This window comes from Eriocheir sinensis, chromosome 60 (assembly GCF_024679095.1).
Source record: "Eriocheir sinensis breed Jianghai 21 chromosome 60, ASM2467909v1, whole genome shotgun sequence".
NCBI classification, from domain to species: Eukaryota; Metazoa; Arthropoda; class Malacostraca; order Decapoda; family Varunidae; genus Eriocheir; species Eriocheir sinensis.
Genome location: NC_066568.1, coordinates 5,538,827 through 5,553,895, shown reverse-complemented (window position 1 = coordinate 5,553,895; position 15,069 = coordinate 5,538,827). Strand labels below are relative to the sequence as shown.

Genomic DNA, 15,069 nt, shown 5'->3' with positions numbered 1-15,069 from the left:
AAGAAATGAATGAAGAAAAAAAAGGAACATGGACGAAATAAACAACACAACATTAAGAAGAAAGAAGATCAAGAGAAACTGAGGAAGAAGCAAATAATGAAAGGAGGATTATGGAGGTGAGAAAGACACACAGGTAAATATATATACAAGTAAAAATAAACACAGGTAAAGATATACATACAGATAAGACAAAAAAATTCATGCAGGTGAACATACATAGATAAATATATAAAGGTAGGAAAATACAGGTAAAAATACAGGTAATTATGTATACAGGTAAAAATATAGGTAATTATACATATATACAGGTAAAAATACAGGTGATTATATATACAGGTAAAAATACTGGTAATTATATATAGGCCTACAGGTAATTATATATAGGCCTACAGGTATATATACAGGTAGAAATACAGGTAATTATATATATACAAGTAAAAATACATAAAAAAAAACAAATCGATACCCAATCACACCAGTTACACACACACACACACACACACACACACACACACACACACCTGTAATTAACACCTCACCTATCGCCCCAGGTAGAATGGAGCCTGTCTCAGCGAAGCGCGCCAGGATCTTGGAGACGCAGCCGTGGGAGACGAGGAGGTGCCTGGAGATGTCACAGGGGCGGTAGCCGAGGAGGGCCAGCTGTAGAATGCGCCAGCGGGTCACGGCAGGTAAGGGGCGCCCGTTAGCATAGTGACCCCCAAGCTGGTTGACCCCGCAGCGACCACCTGAGGAAGGCCGTGAAGAAGGGAGGAAGAGTAGGATAGAAGTGACGAAGAAGGGAAGAAGGGAGAGAAGGTGTGACAAGAGGAGGGAAGGAAAACAGTGATGAAAGGGAAGAGGAGGAAGATGAGGGAGAAGAATAGGAGTGACGAAGAAGGGAAGAAGGGAGAGAAGGTGTGACAAGAGGAGGGAAGGAAAAGAGTGATGAAAGAGAAGAGAGGAAGAGGAGGAAGATGAGGGAGAAGAATAGGAGTAACGAAGAAGGGAAGAAGGGAGAGAAGGTGTGACAAGAGGAGGGAAGGAAAAGTGATGAAAGGGAAGAGAGGAAGAGGAGGAAGATGAGGGAGAAGAATAGGAGTAACGAAGAAGGGAAGAAGGGAGAGTATTGGTGTATTGAAGAGGAGGGAAGGAAGAGAATAGGATAGGGGTGATGAAAGGGAAGGGAGAATACGTGTAGGAAAGAAAAGGAAGAGGAGGAAGATGATGGTGAAGAATGGGAGTGACGAAGAAGGGAGAGAAGGTGTATTGAAGAGGAGGGAAGGAAGATAATAGGATAGAAGTGATGAAAGGGAAGGGAGAAATTACGTACAGAAATAGAAAGAATAGGAAGAAGAGTTTACGAGTGACGAAGAAGGGAAGAAGGGAGAAGGGGAGTGAGGAAAAGGAATAGACGAGGGTAGAATCAACGAAGAGGGGAGGAGGAAGAATGCGTGTGAGAAGAGGAAGAGAGGAGGAGGAAGAGGAGTTATGGAGGGAGGAAGAGAGAAGGGGTTACGAAGATTATAATTATTCTCATTATTATTATTATTATTATTATTATTATTATTATTATTATTATTATTATTATTATTATTATTATTATTATTATTTTGTTAATGCATTTTGTCTAGTTATCTTTCTATCTATCTGTCTATCTATCTATCTATCTATCTCTGTCTATCTGTATCTCTCTCTGTTTATCTATCTATTTACCTGTCGATCTATCTACCTGTGTGTCTATTTCTCTAACCATTAATTAACTTTACATCTCTATACAATATCACCACAACACTTAATCTATTCACTATCTATCTACTTATCCACTTTTTTTATCTATCGACCTATCTATCTATCTATCTATCTATCTATCTATTTACCTACATCTTTCTCTATAGTACATCAAAACAACACCTTACCTCTGGCAGACATGTTAGGTAGAATCAACGCGTTTGGTTCACGTTCACAACACGTTCACAACACGTTCACCAGCCCATCTTGACGTCACATCAACACACCACAAAAAGGTCACAAACAGGTCACAGATGAGGTAGTAACCGACACTAACACCAGGTAGAGAGCACAGGTAAAAGGGCAGGTAAGATGTGCTAATTAAGGGTTGACTGGTTGGTAATTAGGTCAAGGTGTTAGGTGTTGGGTCAGTCTGATTATCTTGCACAGGTGAGTCAGGTAATGATGTGTTAATTAGTCCAAAAGGTAAGGAATGTAGGTAGGTTAATGAGTTAGGTAAGCCAGGTAAATGACAGGTGTTGATAATTAGTGGGAAAAGGTTAGGAAGGAAGGTAATCTGAGGTGTTAATAGGTTAAGTAAGGTAGGGAAAGGTGATGTGATATTCTAATTAGTGAAAAAATGTTAGGAAGGAAGGTAAATTGGAGGTGTTAATGGGATAGTTAAGACAGGTAAAGGGCAGGTGTTTTGTTAATTAGGGTCAAAAGGTAAGAAAGGTAAGTAATTGGATGTATTAATGAGTTAGGAAAGGTAAGGTAGGGGACAGGTGTTGCTAATTAGTCTTCAAAAGGTAAGAAATGAAGGTAATTTGAAGACATGTATTGTTCTAATTAGGGTAAAAGATAAAAAAGGTAGATAAGGTAAGGAAGAAAGGTAAATAGATGTGTTAATGAGCTAGGTAAGGCAGGTAAAATACAGGTGTTTAACTAATTAGTGAAAAAAGGTAAAGGTAATTGAATGTTAATGGAGTAGGTAAGACAGGTTTGTTAATTAGTGATACAGGTGAGTAATGAGGTGTTACGTGGTACAGGTAGACAGGTGTTAGGTCAGCACAGGTAAGGAGAAGTCAGGTCAGGTCAAGGGATGGAGAGAGATAAAGCGAATGTCATCTTCTCTCTCTCTTTTATATCTCCGGAGTCATTTTTTTGTCTCCTTTCCCTCCCTCTCTCACCCTCTCCTCTCCTCCATCTTCCCTTACCTCCCCTCCTCCTCCCTTCGTCCTTCCCTCCTCCTCCTCCTCTTGTCTCCATTCTTCCCTCCCTTTCTCTCCCTCCTCCTCCTCCTCCTCCTGTCTTCGTCCTTCCCTCCTCCTCCTCCTGTCTCCGTCCTTCCCTCCCTCCTCCTCTTCCTCCTCCTCCTGTCTCCGTCCTCCCCTCCCTCCTCCTCCTCCTCCTCCCTTCGTCCTTTCCTCCTCCTCCTCCTCCTGTCTCCGTCCTTCCCTCCCTCCTTCTCCTCCTCCTCCTCGACTGATTCTTGAACTGTTTCCCTCCCTCCCTCTCTTCCTCCCTGATTCCCTCCCTCCCTCTCTTCCTCCCTGATTCCTTCCCTCCTTCCCTCCCTCTCCTCTCCCCCTCATTTGATTTTCCCCTCTTCCTTCTCTCCCTCCCTCCTCTCCTCCTACCTCCCTTCTACCTGTACCCCTGAAACTACACCTCACCCATCGTGAGTATTAGGGGGGATTCTGGGGCTGCCCTGTGTAGGCCACTCGTCCTCTTCCAGTCTCCCTGTGTTTCTATGTTCTTATGTTCTTATGTAATGAAGCCATTTTCCCCCACAGCTTAGGTTACCAGTAGTGTAAGTTAAGAGTAGTAATTTCCTCTTATTTCTCTCTTTACTGTAAAATTTCCATGTCCCGTTCTTCCTTAAAGGTACATGGTGTTCTCTTCTAACTATTTCCTGCCGACACGTTGCCGGAGGGAGAGGTGGGTTGGGAGGAGCCTTCATCTATTCTGTCCTGTCCTACCACACGTTGATTACTAGTAGTAGCGGTAGTAAACAGACACCCTCGCCATAGACCGATAGGTCTTCTCTGGTGTCTGTTCTTCCTATGTATTACTATGTATTCTTCTTTTACTCTTCCCCTCCCTCTCTCTCCCCCCCTTTACTCTTCCTCCTCCTTTCCCTCTTTCTCTCCCTCCCTCCTTCCCCTCTTTCCTCTACCTTTCTTCCTCTCTCCCCTCTTTCTCTTCCTTCCCTTCTCTACTTTTCTCATCTAACTTTAGATTTCCCTCTATTTTCCCTCCCCTTCTTCCCTCTCTCCCCCTCACTCCCCCCTCTCTCTCTCCTCCTCCCTCCTTCCCTCTCCCCCCCCCTCTCTCTCCCCCCTTCCCCCTCCCCTCTTCCCCCTCTGGTCCCTCTCTCCCCCGCTCCCTCCCCCCCTCGTCAATCTCGGTATCGGATCCCTGGCACGGAGGCAAACAGACAAACAAACTAACACACTCACTCACCAATACCACATGGTCTCTTTCCTGGCGACTTCGGCGAGGCGTGAACTCGGCTCTCTCTCTCTCTCTCTCTCTCTCTCTCTCTCTCTCTCTCTCTCTCTCTCTCTCTCTCTCTCTCTCTCGTGGGTGGATAAATCCCTTTCCTTCCCTTTTTTCTCGTTTCTTTTTTTGTATTCTTCCCCTTTTCTCTTCCTTCCTCCCTTTCTTCTTTCTCTTTTCCTTTCTCCCCCCCTCTCTCTCTCTCTCTCTCTCTCTCTCTCTCTCTCTCTCTCTCTCTCTCTCTCTCTCTCTCTCTCTCTCTCTCTCTCTCTCTCTCTCTCTCTCTCTCTCTCTCACACACACACATCGAAAAAAAAATAGAAAAGCCTCCCCTCCAATGAAGAAGAAAACGGGAAGATGTAAACACAATCATAGAAAACGAATATCTGGATCCTTGCTTCCCTTCCCTCGTTTTCTTCCTTCCTTCTTTTCCTTCATTTTCATCCCCCGTCCCTTCTTTGATCTTTCCTCATGTCCTTTATCTTCCTTTCCTCCTTTCCCTCTCCCTTTCTTTCCCTTCCCATTATTCTCCCTTCATCTTTTACCCTTCTTCCTCATTCCCTCACTCCTCTCCCTTCTTCATTCCCTCTCCCTTCCCTTCCTCCCTCCTTTCCCCTCTCCTCCGACTTTCCCTCACTTATTTCCCTTCACCCCATACCCTCCCTTCCTTCCCTCCTTCCCTCCCTCCCTTCCTTCCCTCCTTTCCTCCCTCCCTCCCTTCCTCCCTCCTTTCCCCTCTCCTCCGACTTTCCCTCACTTCTTTCCCCTCATCTCATATCCTCCCTCCCTTCCCTCCTTCCCTCCCTCCCTTCCTTCCCTCCTTTCCTCCCTTCTTCCCTCCTTTCCCCTTTCCTTTTTCCCCTTCCATCCTCCGAATTTCCCTCACTTCTTTCCCTTCATCTCATATCCTCCCTCCCTTCCCTCCTTCCCTCCCTCCCTTCCCTCCTTCCCTCTCTCCCTCCCTTCCCTCCTTCCCTCTCTCCCTCCCTTCCCTCCTTCCCTCTCTCCCTCCCTCCTGTCCTCCACCATCGCTTTCCTCGCAAACTCAAATATTCAAGTCGCCCCTCCAGATAATTCGGCCAATGTGGGTTGTTTGCTGTCGGCACACGGTTCGGTTCCCGGGAAAACGCCACCGACTGTCCACTTTCCCGCCACAAGTCAGTCTTGGCCGCCATAATCACCTCAGAGGGTTCGAATCCCCTCGCCGACCCGGGCTTCGGATTGACAACTGATGCCTTGTTTTCGGTCTCACCTCGATATCCCCTTTCGTCTATAGTTAAACCCGTATGTCAGATTCTATTGGTTTAAGTTTATGTGTGTTTTGGTATTGGTTTAAATGGGTTTACATTGTCCTCCTATTATGGGGGTAAATCTTTAAGGATTGAGGTTTTGTAAGTAGAAGGGAAAGAAAGGGAAGAGGGTGAGGAATGAAGGGAGGAAAAGGAAGAGGAAGGGAGAAAGAAGGTTGAGGAAGGGAGGAGTTTGGGAAAGAGGGAAGAGAAGGAAGGGAGGAAAGATAAAATGAAAGGGAAGGGGAAGGGAGAAGGAAAGTTTAGGAATAGGGAAGAGGAGGAAGGAAGGAGGTTGAGGAATAAGGGAAAGAAGCAAGGGATGGAAAGGTAAAATAAAAGGGAAGAGGAAGGGAGAAGAAAGTTTGAGGAATAGGAGAAAGAAGGAAAGGAGGGAAGGTAGGAGGAGGGAGAAGGGAGAAGGAAGGTTGAGGAATAGGGAAAAGAAGGAAGGGAGGGAGGAAAGGGAAGAGGAAGGAAGGAAGGAGGTTTAGGAATAGGGGAAAGAAGGAAGGGAGGGAAGGTAGGAGGAGGGATAAGGGAGAAGGAAGGTTGAGGAATAGGGAAATGAAGGAAGGGAGGGAAGGGAGGAGGAGGCATAAGGGAGAAGGATGGTTTGGGAAGTCGAGGGTTCGGCATTCGGACAAGACCTTCCCAAGACGATTATTTGGCCTCACCAACTTCGTAAGACTTATCACAGATTTCCTCCATTGGTAGATTATGAAGGAGAGAGAGGGAGGGACGGGAGGGAGGAAGAGGAGGAGGAGGAGGAGGAGGGCAGATTGAGACACGTGAAGGAGGAAGAAAGGAAGAGGACGGAGGGGAAAGGGAAGTAAAGAGGAAGGAGGAAGAGAGAGAGAAGGAGGAGGAGGAGGGCAGATGGAGACACGGGAAGGAGGAAGAAAGGAAAAGGACAGGAGAAGAGAAGTTATGAGGGAGGAGGAAGAGAGAGAGGAGGAGGAGGAGGGTAGATAAGAGACACGGGAAGGAGGAAGGAAGGAAGGAGGGAGAAGGAAGAGAGATGAAAGGAAGCGTGGAAAAGAGAGAAGAAGAGAGGAAAAGCAGAGAGGAAATAAGGGGACAGATAATAGAAGAAAGGAAAATGAGGGAGGAAGGAAAGAAGAGAGAGACAGACTGAGGGAAAAAAGGGGAAGGAGGGAAGGAGGAAGGGAAACAGACGGAGGCTGGAATAGAAGGAGGAGGAAGAGTAGAATAGGCGGAGGAAAGGAAAGGAAAAAGGAAGGAGAGAATGGATACAGACGGATAGAAGAGAGAGAGAGAGAGAGAGAGAGAGAGAGAGAGAGAGAGAGAGAGAGAGAGAGAGAAGAAAGACCGATCGACGAGGGAAGGAAAGAGGGAGAGAAAAATCCTTCCTTCCCCATCTTATGCCCCCCCCCTCTTCCTCCTCCCCCTCCCCCATCGTGTGAAAACAGACAAAAGACGATCGACTTGCGTGTTGGTGAAGCGGAAAAGTGGGCAACCAGGGAGAGAGAGAGAGAGAGAGAGAGAGAGAGAGAGAGAGAGAGAGAGAGAGAGAGGTTTCACGCCAGTATAGAAAGAGCAAATAGGCATATAGAAAAAGAATTAAAATTAAGGTTATCATTATTGTTATTGTTGTATTGCTGTTAACGATGAAACCACCGCTGACACACACACACACACACACACACACACACACACACACACACACACACACACACACACACACACACACACACACACGTTCAATTAGCAATCTTATGACAAAACGAGTTAAAATATGAGCCATTACAATCTCTTGCATATAAACAAACAAACAAACTCACACACAAACACATATCACTCATTAACCACTGACAAGATGATTAATATAAACACCAATTACTCCACTAACAACCTAATCACCTTCTTTAACGATCCCATCAATTAACTATGCGCCATACTGTCTGCTAACACAAAACAAGCAATTCCTTACCCAATCGACCAAACATATTATATACACATACATTCATAAACTCTAAACTGATACCAAAAAAAGCAGAATATAATGTGAGATGAGATGTGGTTTTGATGTGGATTGGTGTAGCTGTTTTTTTTTTTTTTTTTTGGGGGGGGGGCATTATGTAGCTGTGGGTGTGGCTATGTGGTGGGGGAGGAAGGGGGAGTGAGGGGGGAGGGGTGTGTGGCGAGGGTGGGGGTGGGGAAGGGATGGAAAGGGTAGGGAAGGGCAGTTTTAGCTTAGAATTCAGTGAGGGTGCACGGTGCCTCTTCCCTCCCTCGCTGTCCGTCTGTCCGTCTGTCTGTCTGCCTGGCTTCTTTTGTTGGTCTGTTGACAGACACGCTAAATATAAGGTAAGTTTGATCGTGTTTTTGTATTTAGTCTTGCTTTTATATGATTCAGGATTTTGTTTTTGTAGTTTTAGTGTGTGTGTGTGTGTGTGTGTGTGTGTGTGTGTGTGTGTGTGTGTGTGTGTGTGTGTTAAGTTGCCTGTGATTCTGCTTAGACGTTCGCTAGTTCAGATAATTGCCTTAGGTGGTGCAGTGGTTAGCGTGTTTAACTACAAATCTGCTGGTCTGGGTTCGAATCCCGTCGTGTTTCGATAAATGGGTACCCGGGAACACCTGGGGAAGGTAAACTGTGGTAACCCGGATGTCACTCTGGCCCTGTGTCCCGGGGTGATGGGATCTTACACACCACAAGGGCTAATGCGACGGAGATGAGCACTGAGGCCACGCGCGGCTATAGCGTATGCCCAAAACTTTACTACTAATGTCCCTATTGCTGGTACAACCACCACCACCACTGCTGTTATTAATTTTTCGACTTTATTTTACGTATTCTGTCTATTCCATTTTCAATCGTATATCATTCCTCGTAACGCCGGCATTTTTTTTTTTTTTACAACAAAGGAGACAGCTCAAGGGCACAAAAAAATAGGAAACAATAAAAAAAGCCCGCTACTCGCTGTTCCTAAAAAGAATCCAAGGAGGTGGCCGAAAGAGAGGTTCAAGAAGGTTATTAAGAAGGTCGGCCCCGGTCTGGTATTGGCGCTGACGAATTTTATTTATAGTGACTGCCGTGACTTATTAGTTTTGATACGTGATTTCTTGGCCCATACCAACGTTGCCAGATTGTCGTACTCTGCCTCTTATGTTTGCCGATTTCCAACCCCAAAACTGCTTTCATCACCCAAATAACTGCATTCAAATATGGTTATCGTTTAAATGGTTAATTATTGATGCTCCTTGGCATATTATGGGCCAGAAAGAGCAGGGCCTGAAACCTCATCAATGGTAAACGGGTAAATTCGCGGCTCTTGAGTACGATAATCTGGCAACGGTGGGCCAAGAGAAGATGGCGCCACTATAAACACTTGCCTGCGCCATGACGGGCTGGGGCCGAACACCATCTAGGCCCCTCAAGCAAGCCTACCGGCGCAATAGGCGTAGACGTAAAAAATAAATAAATAAATAAATAAATAAATAAATACTGCTCTCCGGCGTGCCTTGTGACCGGTGTCTTAAGTTAGGGTCGATTGATGGATAGGAATAAGTCGGTTGTCGAGCTAACTGGACTCGAACCCGGCTCTTCTGAATCACCACGCGGGCTGATCACTGAACCACCACTTAAGGGGCTGTTACACTGGGCAAATTTTCCGTGGATCTTCAGTCAAACCACGATTTCCGCTGGCGTGGTTCTCATTTGTTTCTTGTGATTGCTGATAATGATGATGGTGAGTAATACCATCGTCCTTCAAGGAACTCTACCGTAGCTTTGGAAGATCGTGGACACGTCAGAAAAACACGGAAATCTGAAAACAACGCCAGCGGAAATCATGGTTTGACTGAAGATCCACGGAAAATTTGCCCAGTGTAATAGCCCCTTTAGTCCCCTAACTATATAAAAATGCTAATGCTAATACTAATAATACTAATACTAATAAAAAAAAGTCAAGGAAAAAAATAGCTGAGTGAAGCAGAGTCGAGCATCGTTTCAAAGCTTCATGAATCTCCTCAGGCTTGCTTCCATCGGCGCGGCGGGTCACGAACGGGGGGACACACATCGGAGACACACAGAGACGCGCGGCCACCATGGAGCAACCAATGGACGTGGAGGGACCCCACGAGGCCCCCCAGCAACCCCCGGGAGAGGACCCTTCCTCCATGGACCCCCTGGTAAGGGATTCCGATACTAAATAGATGAATAATTATAATGTTTACTTGGCATTTTTCTATTAGGTATTTTCCTTATTGCCGCTTTTTTCTTTTTTTTCTTCTATTTGACAGTTTTTTTTGTTTTGGTTTGAGTGTTTTGAAGTACAATGTTAACGTGGAATTTTCATTATTAGGTAAAGAGGTCATTCCCCTTTTAAATCGCTCCTTCAATCTGTTTTAACCTCATTCTTTCTCTCTGCTCTCATTCTTTCTCTCTGCCCTCATTCTTCCTTTTCTTATTAAGTCCTTTCCCGTTTATCCTCATTCTGAAATTGAGCCCCTGCCCCTGTCTTCTGTCTCTGCCTCACCCTCAACCAGGAAAAAAGTAAAAATCTCGCTCCTTCAATCTGTTTTAACCTCATTCTTTCTCTTTGCTCTCATTCTTCTTCTCTGACCTAATTCTTCCTTTTCTTATTAAGTCCTTTCCCGTTTATCCTCATTCTGAAATTGAGCCCCTGCCCCTCTCTTCTGTCTCTACCTCACCCATTACCAAAAAAAAAAAAAAAAAAAAGAATCTTGACCCATATATTTTTTTCATCCTCCATCTTCATCCCTCCTCTTCCTCCCTTCGTCAGGAGATGCTCGGCTTCGACAAGAGCTCCCGCCGATCCTCGCTGGGGGCAGACTCCGTGCTGGACCAGGACTTCTGCGAGGAGGGCCCCGAGGTGGACGGCGCCGCCTCCCTTACGCCCCTGGAGACGGTGGTTGGCCTGCAGTACGCCGACGACATCTTCATTAACAGACGGGCGGCGGAGGCCCATTACCACGTGCAGAACTGCATGGTGGACCAGCCCCAGGTGGATGGATATGGTTTTAGTTTAGTTTGTGTTGAAATGTTGGTGGTGTCTCCGTTTTCCTCGAGTGGTTTTACTTTCTGCTTCTTTTCTTCCCTTTCTTCGGCTCCCATTCTTTTTTTAAATTATTTTCCTTCCCCTTATAACCTTGTACTTCCCCTTCAGTTCAGTTTGCGTTGAAATGTTGGTGGTGTCTTCGTTTTCTTTGGGTGATTTTACTTTCTACTCTCAAATATATTCTTTTCTTCCCTTTCTTCGGCTCCCATCCTTTTTAGTTTTTTAATTATTTCCTTCCCCTTATAACCTTGTACATCCCCTTCAGTTCAGTTTGCGTTTAAATGTTGGTGGTGTCTCAGTTTTCTTTGGGTGGTTTTACTTTCTATTCTCAAATAATTTATATCCTTTTCTTCTCTTTCTTCGGTTCCCAATTCTTCTTTTTCTTGTTAGATTTTCTCCTGTGAATTTTTTTTGTTTGGTCTGCGCTGAAATGTCGGTGTTTTCTCTGTTTTCTTCGTTTGGTTTACTCTCAACACTGACATACATCCTTTTTTCCCTTCGTTCAGTTCGCAGTCTCTTTGTTTTATAAGTTTATTTCCCCTATAACCTCATTCTTCCCCTCTATCCTCATACCCTCATCAATGATCTTCTTTCCATAACAAACTGTCCTATCCACTCCTACGCTGACGACTCCACTCTGCATTATTCAACTTCTTTCAACAGAAGACCCTCTCAACAGGAATTACAAGACTCCAGACTGGAGGCTGCAGAACGCATAACCTCAATCATTTCCGATTGGGGTAAAAGGAACCTGGTGTCCTTCAATGCCTTAAAAACCCAATTTCTCCAACTATCAACTCGACACAATCTTCCAAACACCTATCCCCTGTTCTTCAACAACACTCAGCTGTCACTTTCTTCAACACTAAGCATCCTCGGTCTATCCTTAACTCAAAATCTTAACTAGAAACTTCACCTCTCCTCTCTCACTAAATCGTCTCCGCCAGTTCTTCTCCCCCGCACAGTTGCTATCCATATACAAAGGCCTTGTCCGCCCTCGTATGGAGTATGCATCTCACTTGTGGGGGGGCTTCACTCACACAGCTCTCTTGGACAGAGTGGAGTCTATATCCACTGTCTTTCTTCCCAATCTTAATTTTCCTACCCTCGTCTTTTTTTCCTACCATTCCTTCTCTCTCGACACCTACCCTTCCTCTTTCCTTCTCTCCCTACCCTCAGATTTCTCCTTTTTTTCTTCCACTCCCTTTCTTCCCTTTTCTCCTCTTCTTACTTTCAAATATCCCGTCTTATCATCTTTCCCCTCTTACCCCTGTTCCATCCTCTTTCCTTCTCCTCCTCTCCCTACCCTCAAATCTGCCCTTTTTTCCTTCCACTTCCTTTCTTCCCTTTTCCCCTCTTCCTACTTTGAAATACCCGGTCTTTTTCCCATCATCTTTCTCCTCTTACCCCATTCCACCCCCTTTTCTTTTCCTCCTCCTTCTTATACCTCTCTTTTCCCCTTCAACCTTCTCTTCCCCTTCAACCTTCTCTTCTCTCTACCCCGACAGGTCACCCGACACATGCGCTGCACCCTGGTCCACTGGCTGATAAAAGTGAGTCAGCAGCTTCAGTTCGGCGCCGAGACCGTCTTCGTCGCGGTTGGCCTCAGCGATCGGTTCCTGGCCACCACGCCCCTCGCTCAGGACTGTCTGCAGCTCCTGTCCCTCTGCGCTCTCTTCGTGGCGGCCAAGATGGTGAGGAGGCGAGGGAAGGAAGGGAAGATTAGGAGAGAGAGAGAGGAAGGCGTTGAGACGGGAAGGTGGAGGGAAGCTACAAGGGAAAAGTGAGGGAAAGGAAGGTGAGGAAAGAGAGAGAGGAATGCGTTGAGACGGGAAGGTGGAGGGAAAGTAAGGGAAAAGGGTGAGGGAAAGGAAGGAAGGTGAGGAAAGAGAGAGGAGGGTGAGAAAAGAGAAAGAGGAAGGCGTAGAGACGGGAAGGTGGAGGGAAGCTAAGGGAAAGGAGTGAGGGAAACGTGAGGAAAGAGAGAGGAAGGTGAGGAAAGCTAAGGAAAGGAGTGTGGGGGAGGGAAGGAAGAGGAGGAGAGATAGAAGGGCGAGAGAAGCTAAGGGAATGAGAGAAAAGGGAAGGGAAGGAAAGCTAAGGAAAGATATACGAAGGACAGAGAGGGCCAGGGAAGAGGGAAGGAAAAATAAGGATGAAGATAAAGAAAAGTGAGAGAGAGGGTAAGGGGACGAAAAGGGAATGGAAGGAAAGGGAAGCTAAGGATAAGGAAAAGAAATGGAGAGGAGAGAGACGGTAACGGAAAATAAGGAGAGATAAGAGATTGAAACTAAAAGAGGGAGAGACAGGAAAGAGGAAAGGAGAGAAGGAAGGAAGGAGAAAAGGAAGGAAGAAAAAAATAGCGCATCAGATTTACTTTTATAATTGGTTGTTCTAACTTGCACAACTACTACTACTACTACTACTACTACTACTACTACTACTACTACAGGAGGAGAGCGTGCTGCCGCGAGTGAGTGAGCTAGCGAGCATTTGCGGGGGCACCTACAAACACCACCACTTCAGACGTATGGAGGTCCTGCTACTCTCCAAGCTAGAGTGAGTGTGAGGGGGAGAGTGTGTGTGTGTGGGGGGGGGGGGGGTGGGGGGGAGTGTATGTGTGATGTGAGTGGCTATGAGTATGATTGGAGTGTGTGTGTGTGTGTGTGTGTGTGTGTGTGAGTGTGTGTGTGTGTGAGAGAGGAGCAGAGTGAATGTAAGGGAAGTTTGGGCGTGAGAAAGATAAGAAGAGGGGCCCAGTATCTGCTTCACGCGGGTGGGATGCTGCGTCAAAATGTATCTACTTAAGGGGCTATTACACTGGGCAAATTTTCCGTGGATCTTCAGTCAAACCACGATTTCCGCTGGCGTGGTTCTCATATTTCCGTGGTTTTCTGACGTGTTCACGATATTCCAAAGCTACGGTAGATTTCACCGAAGGACGACGGTATTACTCACCATCATCATCAGCAGCAATAACAAGAAACAAATGACAACCACGCTAGCGGAAATCGTGGCGAGGTCAGTCGTTCTGGTCATTTTTTTTAGGGGACAGGAAATTTCTCTAAACTAAGGAAATCTATTCATAACCCATATATTTTTTGGGGGGGGGAGTCGCTCCTCCGAACCCACTTTTCTATCGGTGTGAACTGAGATTGGTGACCTCGAAGGGATAGTATCTTAACCCCATCGGGAGGGACTGATCCTAAACTTACTGTAAGCTTCCAGTCTTACCAATTGTTCTGTACACATTACCTGTCCTTACCTGGCTTCGCTTACACAGGTTCGCTCTCTACGTCCCCACCAGCTGGTACTTCCTGAACCACCTGGCTCTGAAGGCGGCGCAGAAGGGAACTATGGACAGGTAAGCAGTGATATTATTATTATTATTATTATTATTATTATTATTATTATTATTATTATTATTATTATTATTATTATTATTATTACTATTATTATTATTATTATTATTATTACTATTATTATTATTATTATTATTATTATTATTATTATTATTATTATTATTATTATTATTATTATTATTATTATTATTATTATTATTATTATTATTATCATCACCTGAACTGTTATCATGATGTCATCTAATTCCTTTATAGTCCTAACCTAACCTAACCTAACCTAACCATGCACTCCAGTTCCCTTTATAAGTAGTCTCCGCTTGTCTCAGACCCATGCAGTCCAGTTCCTTTACGGAGATGAGCACAGAGGCCACGCGCGGCTCTTACCTAACCTTACCTTACCTTACCTTACCTTGTCTTACCTTACCTTACTTTACCTTACCTATGCTTACCTTTGCTTACCTTACCTTACCTTACCTTACCTTACCTTACCTTACCTTACCTTACCTTACCTTTGCTTACCTTACCTTACCTTACCTTACCTTACCTTACCTTACCTTTACCTGCTTTATACCCCTTCCTCCTCCCTCAGACGTGTGTTGGGGGTGGCCCGCTACATCGCCGAGACGTCCCTGGGGAGCTACGACATCACCCAGCACCGGGCCAGCGTACAGGCGACGGCGGCCCTTCTCTCCGCCCTGTCCCTCCTGCCCTGCCCCGGCCTCTACGACACCCTGCAGGAGCTGTGAGTGCTGTCTTCTTCATGCCTTGTCATGTCTGCTGTTTGGTGGACTTTGGTTTACTGTTTGTGTGTCGCCAGTTTGATTTAAAAGGCGTATTAGTATTAAGTTCTGTGGGTAATTTGACTTTTGATTTCCATTTTTTGGACGGAGATATAAATTTTTGATTCTCATAGTTAAGAAAAATCAACTGGATGAACTTTACTCCAGCCTAACTCAACTTCCCTACGCTTAGCTTCTCTACCGATTTGTGTGTACCAAGGTTCGAATCCCGGGAGGTTGGATGAACTGTACTTGAGCCTCATACGACCTCTCTACACTTAGCCCTTCCCTCTATGGCTCTTCTCTGTACAAGCGTTCGAATCCCGGCACACTGGATGAACTATACTCCGCTTAGCTTCTCCGT

The 15,069-nt window shown here is 45.5% G+C and overlaps 1 protein-coding gene across 1 annotated transcript; it reads left to right on the top strand.

Annotated features, from left to right (window-relative positions):
- Positions 1-566: 566 nt before the first annotated feature.
- LOC126985615 (cyclin-O-like) lies at positions 567-14,987 on the top strand. The gene is made up of 8 exons (XM_050840770.1): positions 567-689; positions 9,517-9,674; positions 10,289-10,510; positions 12,073-12,258; positions 13,017-13,123; positions 13,848-13,928; positions 14,516-14,668; positions 14,942-14,987. The coding sequence occupies exons 1-8, from the start codon at positions 668-670 to the stop codon at positions 14,985-14,987; spliced, it is 975 nt and encodes a 324-aa protein (XP_050696727.1). The 5' UTR covers positions 567-667.
- The last annotated feature ends 82 nt before the right edge of the window (positions 14,988-15,069 follow it).